General features: G+C 39.7%; 1 protein-coding gene across 1 annotated transcript in view; it reads right to left on the bottom strand.

The window, feature by feature from the left end:
- Window positions 1–24,322, bottom strand: part of CFAP44 (cilia and flagella associated protein 44) — a 47,475-nt gene that overhangs the window by 5,159 nt on the left and 17,994 nt on the right. Inside the window, exons 14-30 of the mRNA XM_074572827.1 lie at window positions 23,030–23,239; window positions 21,980–22,090; window positions 20,126–20,278; window positions 18,046–18,270; window positions 17,430–17,575; window positions 16,286–16,556; window positions 14,250–14,305; window positions 13,651–13,813; window positions 13,187–13,317; window positions 12,050–12,237; window positions 11,475–11,646; window positions 10,312–10,489; window positions 6,553–7,056; window positions 3,576–3,779; window positions 2,960–3,155; window positions 1,621–1,731; window positions 2–132 (exon numbers count right to left, since the gene is read on the bottom strand). Of these exons, the coding sequence (XP_074428928.1) occupies window positions 2–132; window positions 1,621–1,731; window positions 2,960–3,155; window positions 3,576–3,779; window positions 6,553–7,056; window positions 10,312–10,489; window positions 11,475–11,646; window positions 12,050–12,237; window positions 13,187–13,317; window positions 13,651–13,813; window positions 14,250–14,305; window positions 16,286–16,556; window positions 17,430–17,575; window positions 18,046–18,270; window positions 20,126–20,278; window positions 21,980–22,090; window positions 23,030–23,239 (3,150 nt within the window). The remainder of the gene's footprint in view (window position 1; window positions 133–1,620; window positions 1,732–2,959; window positions 3,156–3,575; window positions 3,780–6,552; window positions 7,057–10,311; window positions 10,490–11,474; window positions 11,647–12,049; window positions 12,238–13,186; window positions 13,318–13,650; window positions 13,814–14,249; window positions 14,306–16,285; window positions 16,557–17,429; window positions 17,576–18,045; window positions 18,271–20,125; window positions 20,279–21,979; window positions 22,091–23,029; window positions 23,240–24,322) is intronic.

Below are 24,322 nucleotides of genomic sequence, written 5' to 3'. Positions count from 1 at the left end.
CCTTTTTGGCCAAGGTGTTATATTTCTTTCTGAGGTTAGCAGCAAGTTTCTTCTCCTCTGTTAAAGCTTTCTCAATGTCTAACCGCTTCTGCCGGAGCTGGATGGTGTTTTGGAAGAGTGCCTCATTGCAGTCTAAGGAAAGAGTCAAAGAATAGCTTAGTTTCATTATGACTGTACTGTAGTTACAGGCTTGAGCTAGTAGCTTCTCCTGCTGTGCACACTGCCCAGCGTTCCCCATAATAAGACCATGCTCTTGGTTCTCTACAGCTTTCTCAAACTTAAACCACATGGGCCACGCTCCTCCATGAGGGGGTGAATGTCTTGGATGGATCGTTTTCTTTACATTCAGTCAAGAGAATTTGTTTCCAGAAGTAAGACTAAATGCATCAAAGCCAAGTGCTCAAAAGTTAGCTTTTCTAAGTAACGCAGTCCCAGTAATTAATACAGGTTACAGTATAATCTTCAATTATGTGAACATGTAGTTGTTTATCCATAGCACCCTTCACTGTAAGTGATGAATTTTCTGTAGGGATCATTTATAGCTCTCTTTTTAAACAAAGCTGTGGCTCACAGGACCTGTTTCATGGTAAGGAAGAGCTGTGAATTTTTATCTAGCACAGTGACTCCAGTCATACTAATCAAGTGCATAATTATGCCCAAATCAGCGGGTATAATAAAAAAAGAATCCAATAAAGGCAAAGCACATGGCACATAAAGAGACAAATATGAAGAGGGTAATGCAACATGTAATTTCCCTATGAAATTAGTAATTTGGACCTTTTTAATAAAAAGTAAAAACCTTCATTTCTTCCCATTTCATTGAAAAAGGAGATGAATGAGGAGTTAATCAAAAATTCAATTTGTGGAAATGGCATTAAAATCGAATATAAAAAATATGATAAGGTAATTTGTTGGTAAGGTCTAATCGAAAATAAAGCAATGTTGCTACATGGTCATTGACATATCACTCAAAGATTTTTTTTTTTTAAAAATAACAACACCCTAAACTAGTTAAACTCGTGCAAAAGAAAAGCTGAGGGGGGCGAGGGGAATGCTTGCCTTTGTTGAATGAATGAATGAATGAAGCGGATTTTGCGAAGTAAAGCTCGTAACTTTACAGCTACCCGTAAGAGAGCAGCCTAGCAACAGACAATTGCCGCATAAATCCACGAGGTGGTAACAAAGAGCTTAATTTAACAGCATGGTAGGGTCCCCGCAGAACTTCCCTGGACAGGGATGCAGCTAGGCCAGGCAGCAAGTTTACAGAGAGCAGCTACGGCCTCGCTCCAGCTCCACTCCTGAGAGGAGCCTTTTCTCTCCAGAAAACGGCTGTGAAATGGTGAATGGGTCTTTACACAAAATAATTAATTCTTAGTGCTTTGCTAAGTTTTATGTTTCCAAACTTCTTAATTAGGGTACCCTATACTACCAGTGGTTTCATTATTTTCACTGAGATTTCCTGGAGAGAAATGCTGCACTCAGGAGGGGTACACACATCTGGCCCTTAATGCCACTAACATGCAGTGACTAATGAAAAATTCAGTGGTTTCTTTTTAAACACCCAATATTGCCCCTAAAGCTAAACAATTGGTCAACCCAAGGAAATGATGGCTTAGGTACTCTTTGGGCAAACAGTGTCATCAAAGACTTCATCATCAGATCCAGAATTTTCTTCATCAATCCCCAAGCTGGACTCTTCATCATTCTCCTCTTCATGCTCATCTTCTTCATCTGGAAGAAAAGGACAGTACTGCTGGCTTGAAGAACACCAGCAGACTCACTAGCTCTGCATTATGCCAATGTGCTGGTGAACACAATCCCAATAATCCATGAAAGATCATCCTGGTAATATGTGAATCCAGGCACCTTGTGCCTACTGTATTATATCTGATAATTTCACCAAAAGAAAAAAGGAGAGGAAAAAAGGAGAGGAAAAAAGGAGAGGAAAAAAGGAGAGGAAAAAAGGAGAGGAAAAAAGGAGAGGAAAAAAGGAGAGGAAAAAAGGAGAGGAAAAAAGGAGAGGAAAAAAGGAGAGGAAAAAAGGAGAGGAAAAAAGGAGAGGAAAAAAGGAGAGGAAAAAAGGAGAGGAAAAAAGGAGAGGAAAAAAGGAGAGAAAAAAAGGAGAGAAAAAAAGGAGAGAAAAAAAGGAGAGAAAAAAAGGAGAGAAAAAAAGGAGAGAAAAAAAGGAGAGAAAAAAAGGAGAGAAAAAAAGGAGAGAAAAAAAGGAGAGAAAAGAGATCACCTAGCAGTGCACAGACCCAGGCACATTTTTGGGGCTTCTTTCAATAATGTTCCCACTAAATCCTATGTGCTAGGATTTTAAATTTCATGAGTTTACCGTTCTACTACAGAGATTATTCAACCAAGCAAAATACGGAGGCACAAAACTGTTACAAACGCATCACTGCTGTTCTCTGCCAAGTCAGAGAGAGCACACAAGTATTTTATCTCAGTAAGGCTGCCTAGCCGTAACAGTTTAAAACCAAGTCACTAAGATAAGTGAAATCCTTTCATAATATGTTTAGACAAATAGATGATTGCGGATTAGGTCTATGATCTCTCATTAGTCAATGGACAGATTAAAGGAGAATGTCACGAATGTGGCAGACTAATCACTCATCCACAGCTCCCACTGATACAGCATAGGAAGTATCTATTTAAAGCGTTGCCTCTTCTCCATACTCATATATTGACTGACAGGAAGTAAATTGCAGGAGCTGTCATCAGACCAAATGTAGCCATGTTAGAGACTGAATTACATCATTGTAATCATTCAAGATGGCTGTCACAGAACATGGGTCGTTATATAAACAAATCTGTGTAGGGCTGATCTGTGGCTTTTTGAACTGAGTTCAGTGTTGCATGTAACCAGGGCTCCAGCTAGACTGAGAGACATTTAGTTGACCACACAGAAGTATGTGTAACAAATCCATAAGACAAAAAGAACGGTATCTCCAACCTGCTTCTCTTTTGACTTCTTTTTTTTCCATGCACTTGATTTTCTTCTTCAGAACCTTGGTCAGAAAATGGGCAAACTCATTGCCTTCTCCAAGGGATGCTTGGAAGTTGGCGCAAAGAGCATTCTCACATTCCTCAAGCTTTACAATCTCACACTTTCTATCCTCCATCTGTGCAAGGCAGCTGTTCAATTTTGACTAAACAAACAAAAATACTACTTCAGTTAAAAGGTACAAGCCATGTGTGCATAAATAGGATGTACCTGTGAAGATCTGGAAATGCAGAACTTATCTTTCTCTCTTTAAACCCATGCTTCAAGCAAGTAAAACCTATAAGTATGTTCATAAATTTAAGTATATGATTTGTCGCTTATTCTACATCCTGAACTACCTATTAAAATACAACTTCTATGATTACAAAAAGATTAACTATTGGAAGTTAAAAGCGACCATCCTAGGCTGATCATCAAGAGTTTCTTGTTTGTCAAAATTTAGCACTAGACACTGGATCAATGCTAAAATGAAGCAAAAAAGATGCCACCATTTACTTTATGACTTGCTTTTGTTTCAAGCCATGCATTAGTGGTACTCTTAAATCCAGACACATGGCCTGCTTACTTGCATGGCCTCCTGCTCATTGATGAGGGTGTTAACACGCTCCTGGAGAAGGTTCTCATGCTTCTCGAGGTTCTTCAGGATAAGCAGCTCTTCATACCATGTGATGTAGCGCAGGTCAGCACTTTTCATCTGCACATCCAGCTTCAGTTTCTTGTGCCGCAGAAAGCGAAGTTCAGCATCAAAGTTGATCACCAGTGTGTTGATCTGGAGTGTATGAGAGAGTCAAATGAGGAACAAGGAAAGCATTAGGAGTGGAGCTGAACATGTGAAGCTAGAGAAAGGAGCAGAAGGGAAAAATTCTCTCTGCCAAATCAACAACTCACCCATGTTATTTACCATGAATTACTGAAGCACTTAGAAAGACAAAGTTAACCCCAAGTGTGTCTTTGTTCTCAGAGCAATAGTAAAAGAATCACCAGGTCTTCAAAGGAACGTTTCACTGCATCCCAGTCCATCCCTGACATATTTTATAGAATCATAGAATAGTTTGCGTTGGAAGGGACCTTCAAAGACCATCTAGTCTGACCCTCCTGCCATTGGCAGGGACATCTTTAACCAGATGAGGTTGCTCAAAGCCCAGTGCAGCCTGACCTTGAATTTTTCCAGTGATGGGGCATCTACCACCTCTCTGGGCAACCTGGTTCAGTGTTTCACCACACTCAGCGTAAAAAATATCTTCCTTATATCTAGTCTAAATCTACCCTGGTTTAGTTTAAAACCATTACTCCTTGTCCTATCACAACAGGTCCTGCTAAAAAGTCTGTCCCTACCTTTCTTATAAGCCCCCTTTATGTATTGAAGGCTGCAACCTGTCCACATCTTTCTTATGTTGGTGGCCCCAGAGCTGGACGCAGTACTTCAGGTGGGCTCTCACGAGAGCAGAGTAGAGGGGCAGAATCACCTCCCTCGACCTGCTAGCCATGCTTCTTTTGATACAGCCCAGGATACTGTTGGCCTTCTGGGCTGCTAGTGCACATTAGCAGCTCATGTCCAGCTTTTCATCCACCAGTACCCCCAGGTCCTTTTTGTCAGGGCTGCTCTCAATCCCTTCATCCCCCAGCCTGTGTTGATGCTGGGGATTGCCCCGACCCAAGTGCAGGACCCTGTACTTGGCCTTGTTGAACCTCATGATGTTCACACAGGCCCACTTCTCCAGCCTGTCCAGGTCCCTCTGGATGGCATCCCATCCCTCAGGCATGTCAACCACACCACTCAGCTTGGTATTATCTGCTGAGGGTGCACTTGATCCCACTGTCTGTGTCATTGATGAAGATATTCAACAGCACTGGTCCCAGTATGGACCCCTGAGGGACACCACTCAACACTGATCTCCGTCTGGACATTGAGCCATTGACCACTACCCTTTGAACGTGACCATCCAACCAATTCAGCTAGGTTGGTCAGGCAGGGCTTCCCCTTGGTGAAGCTATGCTGACTGTCTCAAATCACCTCCCTGACCTCCACGTGCCTTAGCATAACTTCTAGGAGGATCTGTTCCATGATGTTCCCAGACACAGAGGTGAGTCTGACAGGTCAGTAGTTCCCAGGGTCCTCCTTACCACCCTTTTTTAAAATCAGTGGAATGTTTCCCTTTTCATGGGGGACTTCACCTGACTGCCATGACTTTTCAAATATCATGGAGAGTGGCTTGGTAGCTACATCAGCCAATTCCCTCAGGACTCTGGGATGCATCTTGTCAGGTGCCATAGACTTCTATATGTTCAGGTTCCTCAGGTGGTCATGAACCTGGTCTTCTCTTACAGTGGGAGGGACTTTACTCCCCAAGTCCCTGTCTTGTGGTCCATCCACTTGAGAGGTGTGGGAAGAGAGGTTGCCAGTGAAGACGGAGGCAAAAACATTCTCTTCAGACAATGTTTTACAGTACCCTGAAGTAGTTCATGTAACAATCCCAGATGTAGCAATAAATATGTCTTCTGCCTTGACAGACTACTTTGAGAATACCTGCTGGCTCTTCTCTTAGACATTTACAGTTAAATCAGTATTAGCAGCTGCCAACATTAACTTAAATATATGTAATGGTCACAGCAGCATTTGGATATTCCTCAAAGCCTTCAGACACATGAACACAAGGCTGTCTGTACTGGGATAGACCTAAGAGTTAATGGCCAATAGCAGAAGTTAGAGAAAAGACGGTAAGAAATGGAGCAAACAAGTGAACACCTCTGGCAGGCTCCCCTCTGTACCCTCCTAAACTCTGACTTAACAACATCCTGAGCTTGAAGCAGCATGTTTGTGTTCAACAGCTTTGAATGGATTTTTCTTCCAGACTTTATCACATTGTAGCTTCCCCTACATGCTAATGCTGAGTTCCAAAGCTTAGTTATTGTTGGACAGGAAAACTATTTCCATTTGCATGTTTCAAGCTTTCTACACGACCATTTGATTTGATATCTCTCCTTCTTTTAAGAGATGATTCCCACCCTCCTTTTCTATGTTATTCATAATTTTATAGCCTCTGCTACAACCCTTTCAGCTGCCCTTTTCCAGGACAAAGATGCTTTATCCATTTAGATGTGCCTTTTAAAGAAGCTTTTCTGTGACTAAGCATTTTGGTTACTCTCTTTTGTACCTTTTCTAATTCTATAATCATTTTTTGAGACCAAAGGGTCAGGACTACAGTTATTTAAGAGCTGAGAACATTGTGAATATACGAAGTTGTAGTGATGCTCCTTTTTTTCCTCTTCTAACATTTTACATGTCCTTTTTGGCTACTAAGCTCATAGTTTCATAGAACAATCAATACGAAATCTAAGATCTGTTTTTCAAGTGATAATAGTTAGTACACAGCCACAGTTAGGGATTTATACTGATTTACACTGTAAACTTGCACCAGATAGCATTTTCTTGCCTTCGGAAAGGCAAGAGTAGCTGCAATCCTGAGACAGAAGAGGAGTTGGTTTTATTTCTGATGCAGTGGGATTGTTCAATCTGAAAAAAATAACTTTTGATTACCTACCTTTTTAATCAAGGTCTCCTGCAAGTATAGATTTTTTATCTTCTCCCTCTTTAAAATTTCCAGTTCCATTTCTGTTGGCTCTGCCTTCTCAATCTCAAAAACCTTTCGCTGCTCTGTGACCATAGATGATGCTGTTTTCGTTGGATGTGCACCTGCAACCTGTGCCACAGGGTCAGTCTCTTTAATGGAAGGAGCTCGAAGAAACCCACGCCTAAGTGCATGAGATGAGGGAGACCCTTCCAATTGTTCCTGGAGCTTTGCCTTGGCCTCCTGCTCCTCTTTGAACTTCAGGAGGATGTCACTGTCATACTCAAATTTTTTTTCAGGAACCTCATCTGGGTGTAACTGAGGGATCAGGGGAAGAGGGAGGCATTCTGATAAATCCAAGGCTGCCTGTATGGATTTCAATTCTTGCACTAAACATTTGATTTCATCAATAATAGAAACCTTGAGATCCCGCAAAGACATGATCTCTTTGTTCATATTCACTTTCTTCTTATGGATCTGCAAAGGAAAAGCAATTTTAGTAGGATTCCCCTGGGACACTTACATAGTCCGTAGTCTTCCCCAACAAAAGTAATGGTGAACAGGCTTGTCATACTGACTTTCCTTCTTTCCATACTAGCTTTCTTTTCTGTACCATCTCCACACATGAGCATTTTTAAACAGCTGTCTTTCTGTCTGTGGCTTTAAAATCTTTGGAACCACCCCTCCCTCTCCTTCAGCAAAGGTATAAGAAGGGAAATGAGGCTTCCCCATTCTCTCAGTTTCTGACTTCATTGTAAGTTCCTTGACATGAGATGTTGAAGCAGTGCAGAAATCAGACAGAGGCTGTGAAAATAAGCTGTGGGTTTTAGAGCTTTAGTCATTTGGGCTGTCTCTCATTAAATACAGAGAGTATCTCAGTTTTGATATATGGCCCTCTTTTCAAGTATATAGTACTAATACACTAACAAAAAGAAAATTAGATTTCTTTTAGTATTTTGTATAGTAAGCTTCCATCCCCAAGACAAAAGAAACATACCCAAGAGGACATTTACTATATACACTACCAAATGCACAGCTGTACAGAAATCTAGGCCTCTTTGACATAGTCATTGAAACAAACCCATTGTTACCTCACATAACCTCAAAGACAGTGCAGCAGTTCTCCATAAATGTAAATTCTGGAAGGCAGATGAGATTCTTGCCTTTTATACGTGACGGTGAAGCTAAAATCACAGCTACTGCAGGTGGTTAGAAGTGGAACAATTTTTGAAGCATAGTACATAACAATATTAAAAACAAGAAAGTAACATTCTGTCAGATGCTTTTGGATTTCATACAAGCCACTAGATTTCCAAAACAAATTCTCTCCAGGCCTTTCAGCAGTCCAGAGTCCCGAAGCCAACTCAGAAAACGTTGGCATCAGCTGAATAGTTTTCTGCAACTCAAGATGAAGATCCACTGATCTGAAAAGTGACACTTATATCAGATGTCAGAGATGGGAATTAAACAGCCCAGTGCAGCAAAACCTATTTGTAACAACTTGTTTGCATCTTGCTTGGCCTGTAGGCAGACCTCAGTAATAATTCTATATTCAGAACTCTGTAATAATAATTCTGTTCAACACCATTATCTAGATGATGGGGCAAAGTGTATCCTCAGCAAGTCTGCTGATAATGCAAAGCTGGGAGGAGTGGCTGATACACCAGAGTGTTGTGCTGCCATCCAGAGGGGCAGGCTGGAGAGATGGGCTGACAGCAACTTCATGAAGTTCAACAAGTGGAAGTGCAAACTCCTGCATCTGGGGAGGAACAACCCCATGCACCAGTACCTGCTGGGGACTGCCCAACTGGAGAGCAATTTTGCAGAAAAGAACCTGGGGGTCTTGGAGGACACCGAGTGGACCATGAGCCAGCAATGTGTCCTTCTGGCAAAGAGGGCTAATGTTATCTTGGGCTGCATTAGGGAGTGTTGCCACAGGTCAAGAGAGGTGATCCCTCCTCATCAGTGGTGAGGTCACATCTGGAGTGATGTGTCCAGTTCTGGGCTCCCCGGTACAAGAGAGAGATGGTGCTACTGGAGACAGTCCAGTGAGGGGCCACAAAGATGATTAGGGGACTGGAGCATCTCTCCTATAAGGAAAGGCTGAGAGAGCTGGGACTGTTCAGCCTGGAGAAGAGAAGGCTCAGGCAGGTATCTCATCAATGGATATAAATACATGAAAGGAGGGTGCAGAGAGGATGGAGCCAGGCTCTTTTTAGCAATGCCTAGTAACTAGCGAGAAGAGATGGACACAAACTGAAACACAGGAGGTTCTCTGATCATCAAGAAACCCTTTTTTACTGTGAGGGTGACTGGGCACTGGCATAGATTGCCCAGTGAGGTTGTGGGGTCTCCATCCTTGGAAATACTAAAAAGCCATCTGGCCGCAGTCCTGGGCAACCTAGTCTAGATGGCCCTCCTTGAGCGGAGGGTTTGGACTAGATTACCATCATAAGTGTCTTCCAACTTCAGTCAGTGATTCTGTGATAAAGAGACACTATTAATTTCCTCTTTTCACACGAAATAATAATCAAATGTGATCTAACATTAATGTATTTGGCAGAAACTTCTCTGATCTTTATAAAAGAAAGCAACCCTATACACCAGCCACCTGAAGTAACTGTAATTCTTCGTGTGTATAAACCTGGAATTTATAACAAGAACTATTCCCTTTGTTTGCATTGGCTTGTCCTACTGAGTTAGATTAATCACTTTGTATCTGGTAACATCAATGAAGTACTGGAGCCCAAGCATGAGATTAAAATGATCCAACAAATTCCCTGAGACTGTAGTGTTGCTTCTGTAATGCTTAGACCTTGCTGTCAAAGTGACCCAGCCAAGAAGGTACCTGCAATTAGGCAACCAGTTCATGAGGATAAGACTGGAGAAGATTCAGGGCCAGAAGATTCAAGAGTATAACTTACACTTTGCCAGAAAAAGATAAACCATACAGAGAAGAGGCTTCTCTGTCAGTAAGCAGGGTAAGAAATAAGCCTTCCTACCAAAAAGCAACTAGGCAGTTCCAAGCTCAATAGATACATTTCTTCATTGTTCTTTTAGCTAAAGTAATGTCACTCTCTGGCACTGCAGCCGAATAAAATTAAAAACAGTTCCTATGAGAAGTCACAAGGGAAGCAACAAAGATAATGCACATTTGAGCTTCTTGTGTCTTTGTGGTTAAAAGACGTGTGGTAGCTGTAGGAGTCCTGTCACAGAAAGGCAGCTCCAAAAGACCTGGTTTCTCAGGAAGATTCCAATGCTTAGTACCCAGAAGCAGCGATTACCAAAGTGCAAATATGGAGAGGCCACACCAGAAACACACCTGTCCTTGCTCACATCCCTGTTTTTGTAGATGTATTTCATGGCAGGGGTTATTTAGCTCAGTGTTTTAAGGATATCAGCTACTAGGTAATAAGACTTTTTGAAGAATTCAAAAAGACAAATATTCCTGCTGAAGTACTGGAAAAGGTAAACTCTCTCATTTAAAAAGAGCCAGCTGAGAGTTATCTTGGATTGATTCAGGTTTGAGTCTGGTGAAGCACTAACAGATCGCAAGAGAAAGGCTGATTTGAAACTAAACCTGACTCAAGACAGTCTGTCCTCCAAGGCCTCTCTGAACCACACCCGCATCCACTTTGATTTCCTTTCAAAAAATTTCTTCAGTGACTAATACACTAACCTCTCTGCCCTAAAAAGGGGGAAATATACACTTCAATGAATCAGTTTACATACCAACACTTCCAGGGATGTAAGCTGCATCATCTTTTTCTCAGTGTTCATGTACTTCTGTTCAGGGACTCTGTAATTACTGGCAGTCTTCAGCTCATAACATCCCATATTTTCCTGTGTTTCTATGATGTCCTCAACATCCTTGGGATTCTCATAGTCATCACTAGGTTTGCTTTTGTATCTGGCAGGTACAAAACAAAGCTGAACTGGTACAGATGAACAAACAGGGTCATTTCATACCTTCTGATCTCTGCAGCAAGGCTTGGGAGGTGAGCTAGGGATCAAGAATCACACACATCGCTTTCAGGAACCAATGGCTACTTTGAGAAGAATATCTTTGCACATTTGAACAAAAACCTTAGGTTTTTTTTGTTTTGGTTTGTTAGTTGGGTTTTTTGTGGGTTTTATTTTGGTTTTTTTCCCCCAAAAAAAACCCCATTTTATAACAGAGCTCTGCCACGGGACAGATTAAACCTCTACACTTGGACTGAGTTCTGGGTTTAGAAAGTACATGATGCTCTCATCCTCAGGGAGACATGTGTCAACACTCCACAAGCCTGCAGCACAGAATACCTGATCCTACTCTATATTGTTAAACACTTAATAACCTTAAAAATCCTTGCACTCTGACTCTACATTGGTCCCATTCCCTGTCATTCATCTCCTAATGAAGAACTTCTGTACTTTCATGAGTAAAAATGTCTTGTCCCTCTTTCTTGCCTCTCAAGATAAAGACCAGCATGGAGCGTGAAGGCATACCACAAATACTCACATAATGGCCATGATGTTAGCGCAACTGACTTCATTCAGCTGTTACAGCATCTGCTCTATGTCGTGCTGGTAGGGTTAACTGAGAGTCGACTGTAATAGTCTAGGTGTCCCTCAGTCATGATTGATTTAGACACCTTTTTACTCCCTATCTGAGGATGCAGATACGTTGCTGAATTCAATTTATTTAATATTTTAGAAGAACAATAGAAACTAACTGCAAGATTTTAATGCTCTCTTGAGACTCACAGATACACGAAAACTCAACCATTTTAATTACAGCCATTAGGAATATAAAAAACTAGGTAGAGAGATTATAGTGCCATATGACATCTAAATAGCATTACTTGACCTCAGACAAGAAGCAGAACTAAAAGAGCACAGAGTCCAAGACTCACAATTCATCCCACTCTGCCTTCCTCTTCATGATCTTAGCTTTCACCTTGTCAGATTTCTCAACAATTCTTCTGATTTGCTCACGTTTGCTTTCTATATACTGTGCAGTTGGCTTTTGGACCTCTGACGTCTTCAGCTTTTCAGCCTCGCCCTCGAAAATTCTACCATGTGAACCTAAAAGTAACAATGTGAAGGTGTAAGTACCACGCAGCACAGTGCAGTCCCAACTATTGCAAACCGCCTGGGATGGCTACTGTAGAGCCAGTGTTGATCAGTATAGTTTCACTGCAGTGGATGTTCCGAATGTATTCATGTTCTTTGACTTGACTTTTACGTCATGCTCTACCCACAGGATTGACAGACAATTGCCGAGATTGACCTAAACATGGAAAACTATGTATGTGTGTTACTATGTATGTAGGTACTAAAAAAGCATACCAAAGTTGTATTTCTTTACCTGTACACCTAAAGAAATTATAATTTCTTTAGCTTGGACTCCTGAAAAACAAACTGAGGTGAAAGACAGAAACAATATTACTGATAAAACGGAAATGGTCATCATTAGCCCTATGCATACGCCTTGTCTCTCTGATGATCTTCTTTTCTTCTGCTTCTTTCCATGCCCCTTTAAGTACTGTCTTCTTCCATGATGGACGTTCTTGGTAGTATTTCTCAGACATTGCTAGAAGTCTGTAGGTGGAAATCTGATGATCGCTTTGAATAGCATGGACAACAACAGTTTCAAATTCCAGTGAGTCCCGAAACCTGAAAAGTCAAATTAGACAAAACTGTCTGATGTCACTATGTGCAACCTACCATTTTTCCTTGACCCAAAGGACATGAGTAATGTAATTTATTTATTGCACATACAATCAATACATGCAAATTCACAAGTCAATAAGTAATTGCATGATGATATCTGACACTATCTATTGACTTTTATCCAATCCAGGAATGGAAATGCTTGAGAATAAACATAGTAACACCACTCTCAATATTGAAACTTACACCAGGTTCTTCATGAGAATATCTTTCGTCTTCCATTAAGGACTGATTAAAAACTTTTTCGTTAAAGTCTTTTTCCCAGTCACACACTGGGAAAGATGTTTTTGTTATTATGTATTATTTCTATTGTGTATTTTTTTTTAGGAATTCATCTTTTGCTATATACTTAGATTTAAGAAAACCAACCCAAAATGCACCTCGTGCTTAAACTTGTGTTCTTGAGAAAGTTCATTTCATAATTTTAAACTGTATAGAGAACATTGTGTTAGCAGTGACATTAAAACATCTGACAGACACGCAACATGCCTGAAAACAGGAGTTCATCTCATAGGTTGTTCTTCAAAGTTCCAATAAGAGTTCTTGGTTCTTACTGAACTTACTGGCAAAAACCCAAGCAAAATTAGTCTCAAAAAAACCAAATCCTAGTTTTCTTCATATAGAAGTGAATCAGAATGACACTACTTCCCTGATTTGCATATTTGAATTTTTACCAAAGATTCAAAAGAAGTAATTACACCCAAATATCAATATATACTCTTGTGTATGTTCCAAGTAAAATAAGAACAGAATCATAACAGAACAGAAAAAATATTTACTATATGAGGAAAAAAAAAAAAAAATCACATTCTTTTTCCTTGTGGCAGGTACATCATAAATGATAAAGCCCATGCAACGTCAGAGGGAGAAGTAGAAGAAAAGTGGTACTTACTGATTTCGTAGTTTCTGTAGTCCAATCAATTGTTTCTCACGCTCCCAAGCCAGCTCTTTTTGCACCAACTGTATTCTCTGTGCTGTCTGCCTATCCAGTTCCTCAAAGATCCTACGGTCCATCTCATACTGCTGCAGAAAGACACAAAAACCCAATATCACATTATCTTGGCTGCTCGGTTTTGGTAATAGGTATTTTTTCCCAGGTGCCAGTTTTCCATGCACGTCAACACAATCCTGTATTTCAGGAGCTATTGAGATCTCCGCAGAGAACCACATTTTTCTCACATGCTTCTTAAATGGCACAAATCATCACCTGTGACTCAGAAGTCCCATCAAATTATATATTCATAGAACTACCTTAGTCCAAAGGGTTGGACATCTTTGGCCCCAACACATCTTGTAGCAACATTCACCAAGAATGTGTCTCTAAATATAAATGACTCTCATAAAAACCAGATGTACCTCTCTGTGCAGCTGCATGTGCTTGGGCAACTCCTGGTTCTTTTGAAGAAGATAAAGGAACTCATGCCTCAGTGCAATTAACTCCTCTCTTTTCTTTTTTTTTTTCCCTTCAGCTTCCTTCATTACCCGTTCATACTCCTTTTTCTGTTTGACTTCCTCAATGCTGAAAACACACGAAAAAGGAAATGGTGTTATCTCAATGGAAGAGAGGAAAGATTACAGTTTATGTAACCTTTTAGATTTCCTTGACAGGCTTAAACTTCCAGCCAACTCAATGGCTCTGAAGGTAATTTAAAAAGGAATCATCTTCCTGTATATTTGTACAGTCCTAACATCATGGGGCTTTGACCTTGACCTTGTGTTGTCTCTGTAGTCTGAAGTTAAATAAGTCTCAGAGTACCATCTTTGAATTACTACCACAGAAAAGTAGATGAAGTAGAGGGAAAGGCTGAAAAAACTTTGTGTGTAACAAGGAAATGATCCAAATTCAGGGCAGTCAACTTCTCCCTCCTCTTAGGAGGCAAAAATAAATACACGGTCTGAAGAAAGAGCTACCAACACTCGAAAATCTCTTTCATCATTATCCAAACATCTCTTACTTGTAGGCATTGGGATCCTCAATGTCTTCAGCAGCCTTGTCCTTCTCAAGACCACTCTGGAATAAAAATGTTGTCTTGCCTTTAAACAAGCAATGATAGTTTCAACAGACGATAAAGCTTTTACAAACATTAGGACAGAGCTCCCATTGCCTCTAACAAAACCAAAAGAAACCTTCATGATCAATATTGCTTTATGGGCCTTAAATACCAAGTTTTAATGTTTCAAGAACAAAAAGCAATTTAGTTGGTTTATGAGTAAAAGAACAAATGAAGCATAGTTCTTAGGGACAGAGAACACAAATCCTACATCCTTCCCATCATTAACCATTACATCATTGCTTGCCCTAACTTCATTCTGTCCCATAATATCTTTGCTTCCCTACTACCCCCCAAACCCAATTCTCTTGTCTCCTCTCACTGCCACATTGACAAGAGACAACATATCCTGGGCTAATTCCAAGTTACATGTGTAATTCATCTGGTTTGCTTCTGCTGACTGCATAATGGGTTCACAATTATTAGCCGTGAATAATGACAGATGGATGGACACTGCAGTTACACAAGCCTCATTTCCCTAGGCAGTTATGCTCTAAAAAAAGAGGGGGGCCTATCATCTTACAGTGAATACAGTCATACTAAATTGATCTGTAATTTAACTCAATTAGTTTCAGAGGATTTGTATTTGATTCTCTAAGAATCCCATTACATTTAATGAAGACAGAATTTTTAAAATCTTCCATGTGACTTAAAACTAGAGTAGATACTTAATGAAGGTACACTTTGATAAGGGAAAAACTCTATTAGGATAGTCATTAAGCAATGTTGCTAGTCTGAACAATAGAAATTCAACATAAAGATCTTCATATAGATCTACTTACATACTCAAAATGACAAAGCTGTATATATGTGCTTTATAATTCTATGTTAATACTACTTGTAACACTGGAGCTAATAAGGCTCTGATATAACAGGTTCCAATCATTCACTTAGTTTAAGAAAATAATTTTGAGTCTATTCTTAGTGCTATATATTCTTGTGATACTGGTAAAGAATTCCAACTAGTCATGAACAATTTAACTAAATGACCAAAATCACAATTTGCTCTCTGTTTCCCTTGTCAAGCATCTTTCAAAATGTAGTTTCCAATTAATATTAAAAATATTTAAAAGTTGAATTTGTTTTATGTTGACACTTTCAAGATTTTTAAACTGTACCGAATGTATATCTACTCCAAAATTCATTGTGCATGATAGTGCTTCTTCACTCAACAGGTCTCACCGCTTCTTTCAAGTTATATTTGTGTAATTCAAGCACTCAAGAGTTTTTTAAAATGTGTTTAATTTTGGATGATTCAATTAAGTCTGAACAATTTTAGTGGGGGAGTTGACAACTCTCTCTTCTTGTGTATTATGAGTAGAATTGTTGTTGAGTTCCTGTGTCATCGGTTCAAATGTGATAAAGGTGATAAGGTCTACTGTGATTACCGGACACCTGTAAAATCATTACTGGTAATGCTGTCCAAGAGTGAAAGAGCAACAGCATCAGCATCATGCTGCGCTATTTTGCGAATTTAAAAAGTCCAACTTCTGAATTGTATATGAATGTACTAGATGCACAAAGAAACTATACATTTGGTATTCTCCAACATTATTTCTAGAATCCCCATCCAGAGCAGAATCACACTTTACTGGAACTAAATCCAAGACAGGTATTAAATATGACAAATCCTTGTGGTTCTTTCATTCTAGGAATGTGCATGATTACACATTTGAGTGGGAAAGACTAGTAGAATATTACATATGAAGAACACATACTATGTTTATTTGGAGAAAAACACAAAACATGCAGATGGAACAATCCAGTCAGTGCCTGTTCATTACAGAATGTTTCGCAAGAGCTCTTCTTCCAAATTGTTTGGAAACCTCAGCTTTTGCTATGAAAGATCTATGATGCCAAGTAATTGAACTGGATTTTTTCCACCTGCAGTAGTTTCATTGTAAATAGGCCTAATTCAGTGAACAAGGGTAGCGACTTACCCTAGGAGAGGGGATTTTGGCTTTTAGCTCTTTGTGAACATCCTCTGGAGACAAGACGTTGAAAGTAAAAATGTTTCCATCTCCACCACAGGTAATCAGAAACCTATCATCATAACTAGAACAGATCCCCTGGATCTGGCCATAGTCATTGTCATGTACATTCAAGGACCAGTGTTCCTTCAGGGTATTCACTGAGAGGCCTTCTTCTTGCAGAGGATAAACACGCAGTGCGCCATTCTGCATCCCACAGAACATCAGTAGTCTGCTGGTACTGTTAAATAAGCAACAAGAAACAGTAATAACAGGCAACTTCAAACAAGTAAGGTCTCAGCTCAAAACATGACACTTCTTTAGAAGAGCTAATCTATCTGAATAAATGTAGCCTTCCCAAGTTTGTAAGCTGGGAGCAAAGTATTTGGACCATTTAAAGTATGTGTGAAACTACTACAAACTTTTTTGCAGCTAACTAGCAGCTCAGGAATGCTCCAGCACTTGCTGAGCATCACGGAACTGGTCTCAGCCCCGAGTTGTGCAGGGCAGCAGACACCAAGAGCTAGAAAAACAGTTGTCCCTCCCTGCTCTCCACCTAGTACGGATGGTAGTGAATGCAGCCAGCTGTAAAGCCTGAACTAAACCTGCTTCCTTAGATGAAGATCATGCCTAGCCTTACAGGGGACCTAATATCAGGAGTCTGAAAATAGTTTACCATTTTCATTCGTCCTGTTACCTCTGCACAAGAGGGATGGACTGATCCCTATATGTTCTCCTTGAGGGCTAACTGTGTCCTCTCTTTGCTAATTACCAAAAAGAACAGCTGTTCTGATGATCACAATTTGCAGAGGCTTTTAATGGGTCTCCTGGAGATCTACAGCCTAGGATGTTTGAGTCCTAATCAGTACTTAATTAAATATCAGACATTTTCATCTTTGAAGGGCTTTTAAAATTATTCTGTTAGACACAGTGCCCCACTGTGTCCATTAGGAATTTTAAGTGAAATTCGGTGCCAGGAAAACCTGAGATAGTTCCTGCATACTACAGTTGACCTACAATTAAAAAAAGGACGAAGCAGTGTATCCTCTTTCTTTCCAAGTTCAATTGCATCAAGCTTTATCATGAAGCTAAGTGTTACACTACAATGTTTTACCTGAAGGAGATTCGGTGGATGGGATTGTTGTCAGTGCCCTCAATAGGAATCGCTTCAAAGGGTTCATCTTGCCTGTTTTCAGGGTTGTCTTGGTCATCATTTGAGGAGAATTCACAGTGATAGAGGAACCCTGAGTCATACCCACCCTGAGGAGGACAATAAAGAAATGGTAACAAAAGAACACTGAAGCAGCTGACCAGGTAAATGCAATTTTCAGAATAATTCTTCCTTTCTTAAGGGTCTACTACAGGTTAGAAAATGTTACTTCCAATCATCTAGAGGTCCTTTTTACCCACAGAGAAAAATCTATCATGATCAATGGAATTACAGGTGATTATTGGAATTACCAATACGTTAAGGTTCTACTGTCTGCTTGTGAGGGAACAGCTTAGTCTTTGTGCTCATTCAGGCATCACCAAGAAGCATACCTATTGGAAACTTACTGAACAATCTGAACCGGAGTTACGCTACTGATTTATTTCACAAAGACCACTGAAACTACCAAGTATGAAGGGGATTCCATGGCCTAGAGAATCAGTTTTCTAAGGCACCCAGACGTGAAGGGAAGGTTGCCGCATTTTGCAATCCCATCAACATGAACTAAAAATTAATTTACCAAGGAAAGCCAAAATTTTCCTGGTGATGAATAAAAGCCACAGAGGATGGGACTGGGCTCCTCTGGTATGTAGAGAGGTGGCAATGGCTCTTCTTCGGGTTCTTCTTCAGGTTCTTCTTCTTCTTTTATCTCCTTTCCCATCTCCTGTTGATGCTTTATCCATTCAAGCTTTGCTTTCTCCTTCTCCTGCTTTTTTTTCTCTCTCAGTGCAATCTCCTCTTCCAGCTATTACAACACGCAGAGAAATATGGAGACATGAAACTGAGGCACTCCATGCTTTACTGACTGAAGGAGTCTTATAAATGAAATCCAAGGTGGTCCTGGCATTATATATACAGAGTATCTAGAGAAATCTCTTTTCCTTCAACTAAGCAGACATCAACCAGACTTCACAGTAGTCTCCAGTGGAAATGCCCCCATTTCCTTCCTCCAAAGTAATTTAATTCATGGTCCTTTGAAATAGAAACCATTCTGCATGAGAAGCAGACTTCAGCATAACCTCAGAGACATTATTCCCCAAAACAACCACTATTAGCACATATTACTCCTGCAGAACTCCTAATCCCTGTCCTTTGCCTGCCCAGGAGAAAGAAAAGCACTGGAAAGCTGAACTCAGATTCCTGAGTTCTAATCCATCACTGATGTAAAGTAAAAAAAGCAGCAGTAACTGATTTTACTTCTTCTGAACAATGAAGGGAAGACATTTGCAGATTTATAAAACCTTTAAAAGCTCCTTTCCATTCAAGCCTACTTTAGCATAAACAAATATCAAATATTCTCTAAACCAGGATCTTCCTAAGAAGATATTAGATAGCAAATCATAGACAAAGGTCTGGAAAGTATCTCAAAGGAGCATTCTTTTGCCCAAAAGCAGAATCAGCTAAACCTTAAATGTTATCGGCTGATGTTTGTCTCATCTACCCTTTAAAAGTCCACTATGGGGACTCTACAGCCTATGTAAACTATTTCAGTGCTTCACCATCCTTACTGTCAGAAATCTTTTGTTACATCTTATCTAAAACATCCTTGTTGCAATTTATTAATTATTGATCTATTCCTAGAGGAAAGATAGAGCAATTAATATTCTTTCTCTCTGTATAAATTTTTTCTATTTTTAAAGATTTATATTGTCTCCCAACAATATTCTTCTCTTTTAACTTAAAAAACCAAACCAAAACAAAATCAACCCAAAACCCCCAAACCTCCAAAACTCCACACACATTCTTTCAGTCTTTCCTAAGATATGTATATTAGCCTTGTGATCATTCTTGTGGTTCTTCCTGTGAAAAAAACACCAAGAAATCTTTCTCCTGAAAGCTGACTTCCTCCTAGTCTTAACAAGAAATGAGGCTTTGCCTGACATTCAGTAATGCACCACTCAGAAGACAGGAGCAGTTAATAGAGAAAGCAGAGAAGTCACAGGTTAAGATTAGAATCAGAGAGGTTGTTCGATTATAGTGGATGGAACGTGACTGAGAACCTACTCATTGGAGCTCTGCTCCTGAGCCTTAACATCAGCTTGCTTTTTGATTTCACAAAATTAACTGCAGCTGAGAGCAGGCATAACTCTTTTCCTTTGCCCCACATATCTTCTAAAATGCTAGTTCTCATTCAGAAATAAAAACACACCTTTAAAGTTATCAAAACATTTTAAAAAATCATAAATATGTAACTGCTGAAAAAAAAAGATGTTTCATGCTTGCCTCAAAGTGACCACGTGATTGTTTTATTACTGTTCACAGGGATTTCCTACAGGGCTACCATCAACCACAAGAAACATATTTTTTCTGAAAATTACCAAATTACCAAACCGTTTCCCTTTCATTAATACTATCTTTTAATTTTAATCAAAATGCACCTCATGCTTTCAGTGTGATGTGTGTTCTATTTGAGTAAACAAACAACAACCTGTAATTTCAAACGTTGAAACTCAGACACAAATGGACTCTATTTGTCCTTCCCTTTCAAGAAGCTTAGCAAAAAATTCTATGATGCAATACAGAGAATAGAAACCTTTTTGGGTAGTTTTGTCCTCTGGAACATGAAGAGCATGTAATTCCTCTGCAGGAAGGTTATTTACCTTGATTCGGGATTTAATACTATAAAAATGGAAGTACTGCATCGGCAGGTTTTTTATTTGATAGGTGGACATTGTATCATGTTCCTCAGGAAGAGGGGCAGGAACCTGGAGAGCAAAGCCATTCTCACAAAGGATGAGCAGTGTGCTCTTCACCTGTACAAAACCACAGAAAATACAAGTATAGGGCAGACATATACATGGAATTGAGAGAAATGTGAAAAAGTTAGTCAGAAGATGCATAGGCACAAAGCCAAGCTCCAGCCAGAAGGCATTAACTCTAACTGTGCTCTTATTTAAATGGACACTTTTAAATGGACTCTTTTAAATGGACACCAGAAATCAGTGAGCTTCTTTTACACTGTGTATCCCAGGCAAAGCTAAGGAATTGAAGAAGTCCTTGCCATATACAAAACAGCTATCATTCTGACACCGTCTAGCTTGGAAGCAGCATGATGATATTTTGGTAGTTTAGGTAAATTAAAGGACGGATCTGACCCAAAAGTTAGCAGATGAGGTTTTGTTTTGATAATTGTTTGAAAGTTCGTACATTTCTATACTAATGAATCCCTTATATCTTCAAGACTGGGCTCAGAATCTTGCCAAATGCTATTTAGATTTGAGTTTGTTTGTTCTTTGCTGGTACTTGCCAGGTCCTTTAAAATATTAAATTAGGAAGAATAGGTGAGGTAAGGGTAATAATTATTTAGTGTTTTGAGATTTTAAAAGGCAAATCTGTATTTAGTTTCAATTTTTTAAGCAATCTGGAGAATAGAGAAAGGGTTATTTTATCTGACCCATCACTAAAAATGTACAAAGGGGGCATATTAGAGTTGCTATGGAAACCTTAACTAGAATTATATGGGTTTTATGTCTATAAAATCTCAGCCTTACAAATGCATTCATTAAATGTATAGTATTTAATCACCAAGGTGGTTTTTTTAAAGAGGAAAAAGGTAATGTAACACTCAGATGCTTGTACTATGTTTAGTAAGTGTTCATATCTAGCAGCGGAGACCTGATACCAGTAGACAAATTACTCAGAAGGAACCTAACATATCAGAGACATGATGGGTGCTTTTTTAGTAAGTAGGAGTACCTTGTCCTTAAGGAAGGGACTCAAAATGCAACTGTCAGATCAAGATCTGTCATTTCTGCAGTAAGATAGAGTTCATAGCAGCAAGACTTCTTTTGCCAATGCAGTTTTTATCAGTTCCCATGCACAAGCAATAATAGCTACACTTTGCCCCTGTGCACCAGTATAACATATCTTGCTGGCCACTTTGTCAGTGTCTAAATATAATGAACAGTCTCCTTTAAAAATAAGAATATTGGACCAACCAAATTTCAGATGTTACTCTAACCTTATAAAACTTTTTAAATATTACCAAGAAACTATTTGAATGTGTCACTGACACACTTCAAACACACAGTTTGAATTCCAACCAAAAGCTTTGAAAAAGACTGTTTTAACATGGGAAAGAGGCACAGACAATAATGTTTAAATAACTCTTTTATCAAAGAAGGCTAAGACCTTCCAAAAGCTAAGGCACGGGCTTGTTTCTTCAAGGCAGGAACTCAAAGAGCTGAGCAAAATTTTGTGGTTTGCATATGTTTCTGCTCTTTATTATCCAAAGTCCAAAATACGTCCAAAGTGACTGGACCAGAGATACAGCTATACAGAACCTGTAATTCTGAAACAGCACGAAGAACTAAGTAGCAAAACATCGTTTGCATTGTCTATAGAGAACATGGCCAGGGTGGTCATGGATCTTCATCTATTTTCATTGGAAGTTCCTTTCAAAATGACATTTTAACCCTGTAGGAAGGGAAAGAAAACAAACATGCATTACTCACATGAGAAGGTGGAGACCACTGTAATGCCTGCACAGGCCCAGGGACACAGATGAAACCAATTGGCTTGTATTCATCTTCAACAGCAAAAAAGAAAACGGTTTTGTCTTTACTCTGAGAAAAACAAAAACAAAGATGATGACTGAATCAAATCTGACCAAAAATTCAAAAGGCTGTAAGTACTTTATGACAGAACACAAACTTCAAATGTTTTGTGGCTCAACAGGGGGACTTACAAGTGATTTGCAACTTAGAATTGCATTTCCATGATGATTACAAGGAGGAAATAAAGATTCTGCTCACCTTGCTCCAGGGGTCTGAGTGCACTACATAGCCCTAAATTGCCCTGATGGGCCTTACCGGCATCTCCAGCCATGTGCTTTCTGCCCATTGCCACAGGAGCTCCTGTAAAGCTCAGGCTCAGGCACAATTTTTCGGATAAGACAGCACAGACTGATTTCCCTGGATAACAAGAAAATGGCAGCTTAAATCCTAAATGCTAAATGGCAGCATTAAGTGAAATGCATGGTGATTCAGCTCAGGGAACACGTAACTGTAAATGCACTGATCATGGCTGAAGGCTAGCTTTTAGAAAGAGAGACCACGTTGACTGGAAATCATCTCCAAGACTAGCAGGCACACTGACAAACCAACTAGTTGATCCTGTTGTAAGGCCAAGCAGGGCTGCACAGCAGCTGGAGTGCTGCCAAGGTGGTGTATGAATGGACTTGCTTATACTAATTCCAAGATACTACTAAACTAATTCCAAAATGAACCAAATCCATCTTCAAAAGGGATTACAGTATTCACACTAAACAGTCCAGCAATTCACAAAATGAATTGTATGAATTACACAGTTGCTTTCCTTCATAAAACAAATGTGAGTGCAAACAGATCCTTCTCTTCCTGCAGCACTGCAGAGAACTACAAGAAGTGATCGAGGGCAGTAACAGAAGTATAACTGTGTTGTCAATAAAAAAACTTCACCTTATCTTTTAAAATAATCTCTACATTTGTGGCTTAACAAAAATAACCAAAAGAAGTGATACATACCCCTGTGGCAAGCACATCTCCATTTCGTTCATATGCCAAGGCTGTAACTGCAGTAGCGTGAGGTTTGAAAGCTTGTTTAAGATTTATCTTTGCATTCTCTGTATTAGTCTGTCCTGCAAGGACAGGCAGTCCTTTGGGATCATAAACCTCAATTATGCGGACAACACCATCTTCAAATCCCACAGCAATTAGACCTCCATTTGGATTTACCTTTGAGTAGAAGAATGAAGAAAAAAAAATCACAGTGTAGATCTGAGAGTTTAGAATAAGAATCTGTATGGCACATGCTCGGGTGTTAACCTGTAACTCACCTTACATAGAAGTGTTGCTAAAGCACAAAGAATGTTTCATACGTGGGAAATGTTGTTTATTCTCTCCCATAAAGGGAGTGGGACGACCGATGGTTATTTTTTTGCTTGGATTGGTTCGTTTCTTTATGGATAACATGCCATTGAGACTAGAAATGTTAATGAGGATGCGGTTGTAACATCTCAGGAAGAGGTAATTCATACTGATATACAAATATATCCGTAGCTTCTTAAGAAAAAGAGTTGGCACTCAAAAAAGGAATGATTATATTACCCTGAATATAATATTGGGCATGGAATATGGGTATGATTCTTGAAGAGGTAAGGGGACAGACTGGGGTCTGGCTGACTCCTTGTAAAGTACAGCTGTCAACAGGGACAGCTACTTGAGATGGAAAGAGGAGGCTATGGAGTCTTTACCATAAGCCGTGTAGGTAAGCCAATTGCTAACAATGTAGACAGGCTTGAAACGTGAGAGAGAAGAGTTAACAGAAACAGGCCTGTGTTTTAGCTGGATCTAGCTGGACTTGCAGATTTAGCTGATATTAGCCGTACATGGTAGTGTCTTGAAGTGATTTACCAAGGCGAGCCAGCTCTAGACACGGCACAGATGAATGTTAATGCACATGAGAAATGAGACCAGAAGGACAATTGCTATGTGAAAAGATGAGAGTGAATGGAGAAGATCTGTGAGCAATTAGCAGAAGTATGATCTTAGGTATGAAAATATTTATTGCTCAGAACGGAGCTGGGGGTAACCGTCTTCCTGTTATCTGGGGAGATCAGCCCATGACGTCTTATCTTAAAAATCCCCTCTGTAATAATCAGGTGTACAATAGCATTGCTCAGGAAATGACCAAGAGGAGTCACTCACGGACATCAAATTTATGGCTCTGCGTTTGACTCCATTAATTATGTATCTTTCCTCTACTAGGTAGCCAGCATTCAAGATGTGGCCTCCCCAGTGCTGAGTAAAGAGGAAGGA

Source organism: Larus michahellis, chromosome 1 (genome assembly GCF_964199755.1).
Source record: "Larus michahellis chromosome 1, bLarMic1.1, whole genome shotgun sequence".
Classification (NCBI taxonomy): Eukaryota; Metazoa; Chordata; class Aves; order Charadriiformes; family Laridae; genus Larus; species Larus michahellis.
This window is presented reverse-complemented; position numbering and strand designations above follow the sequence as displayed.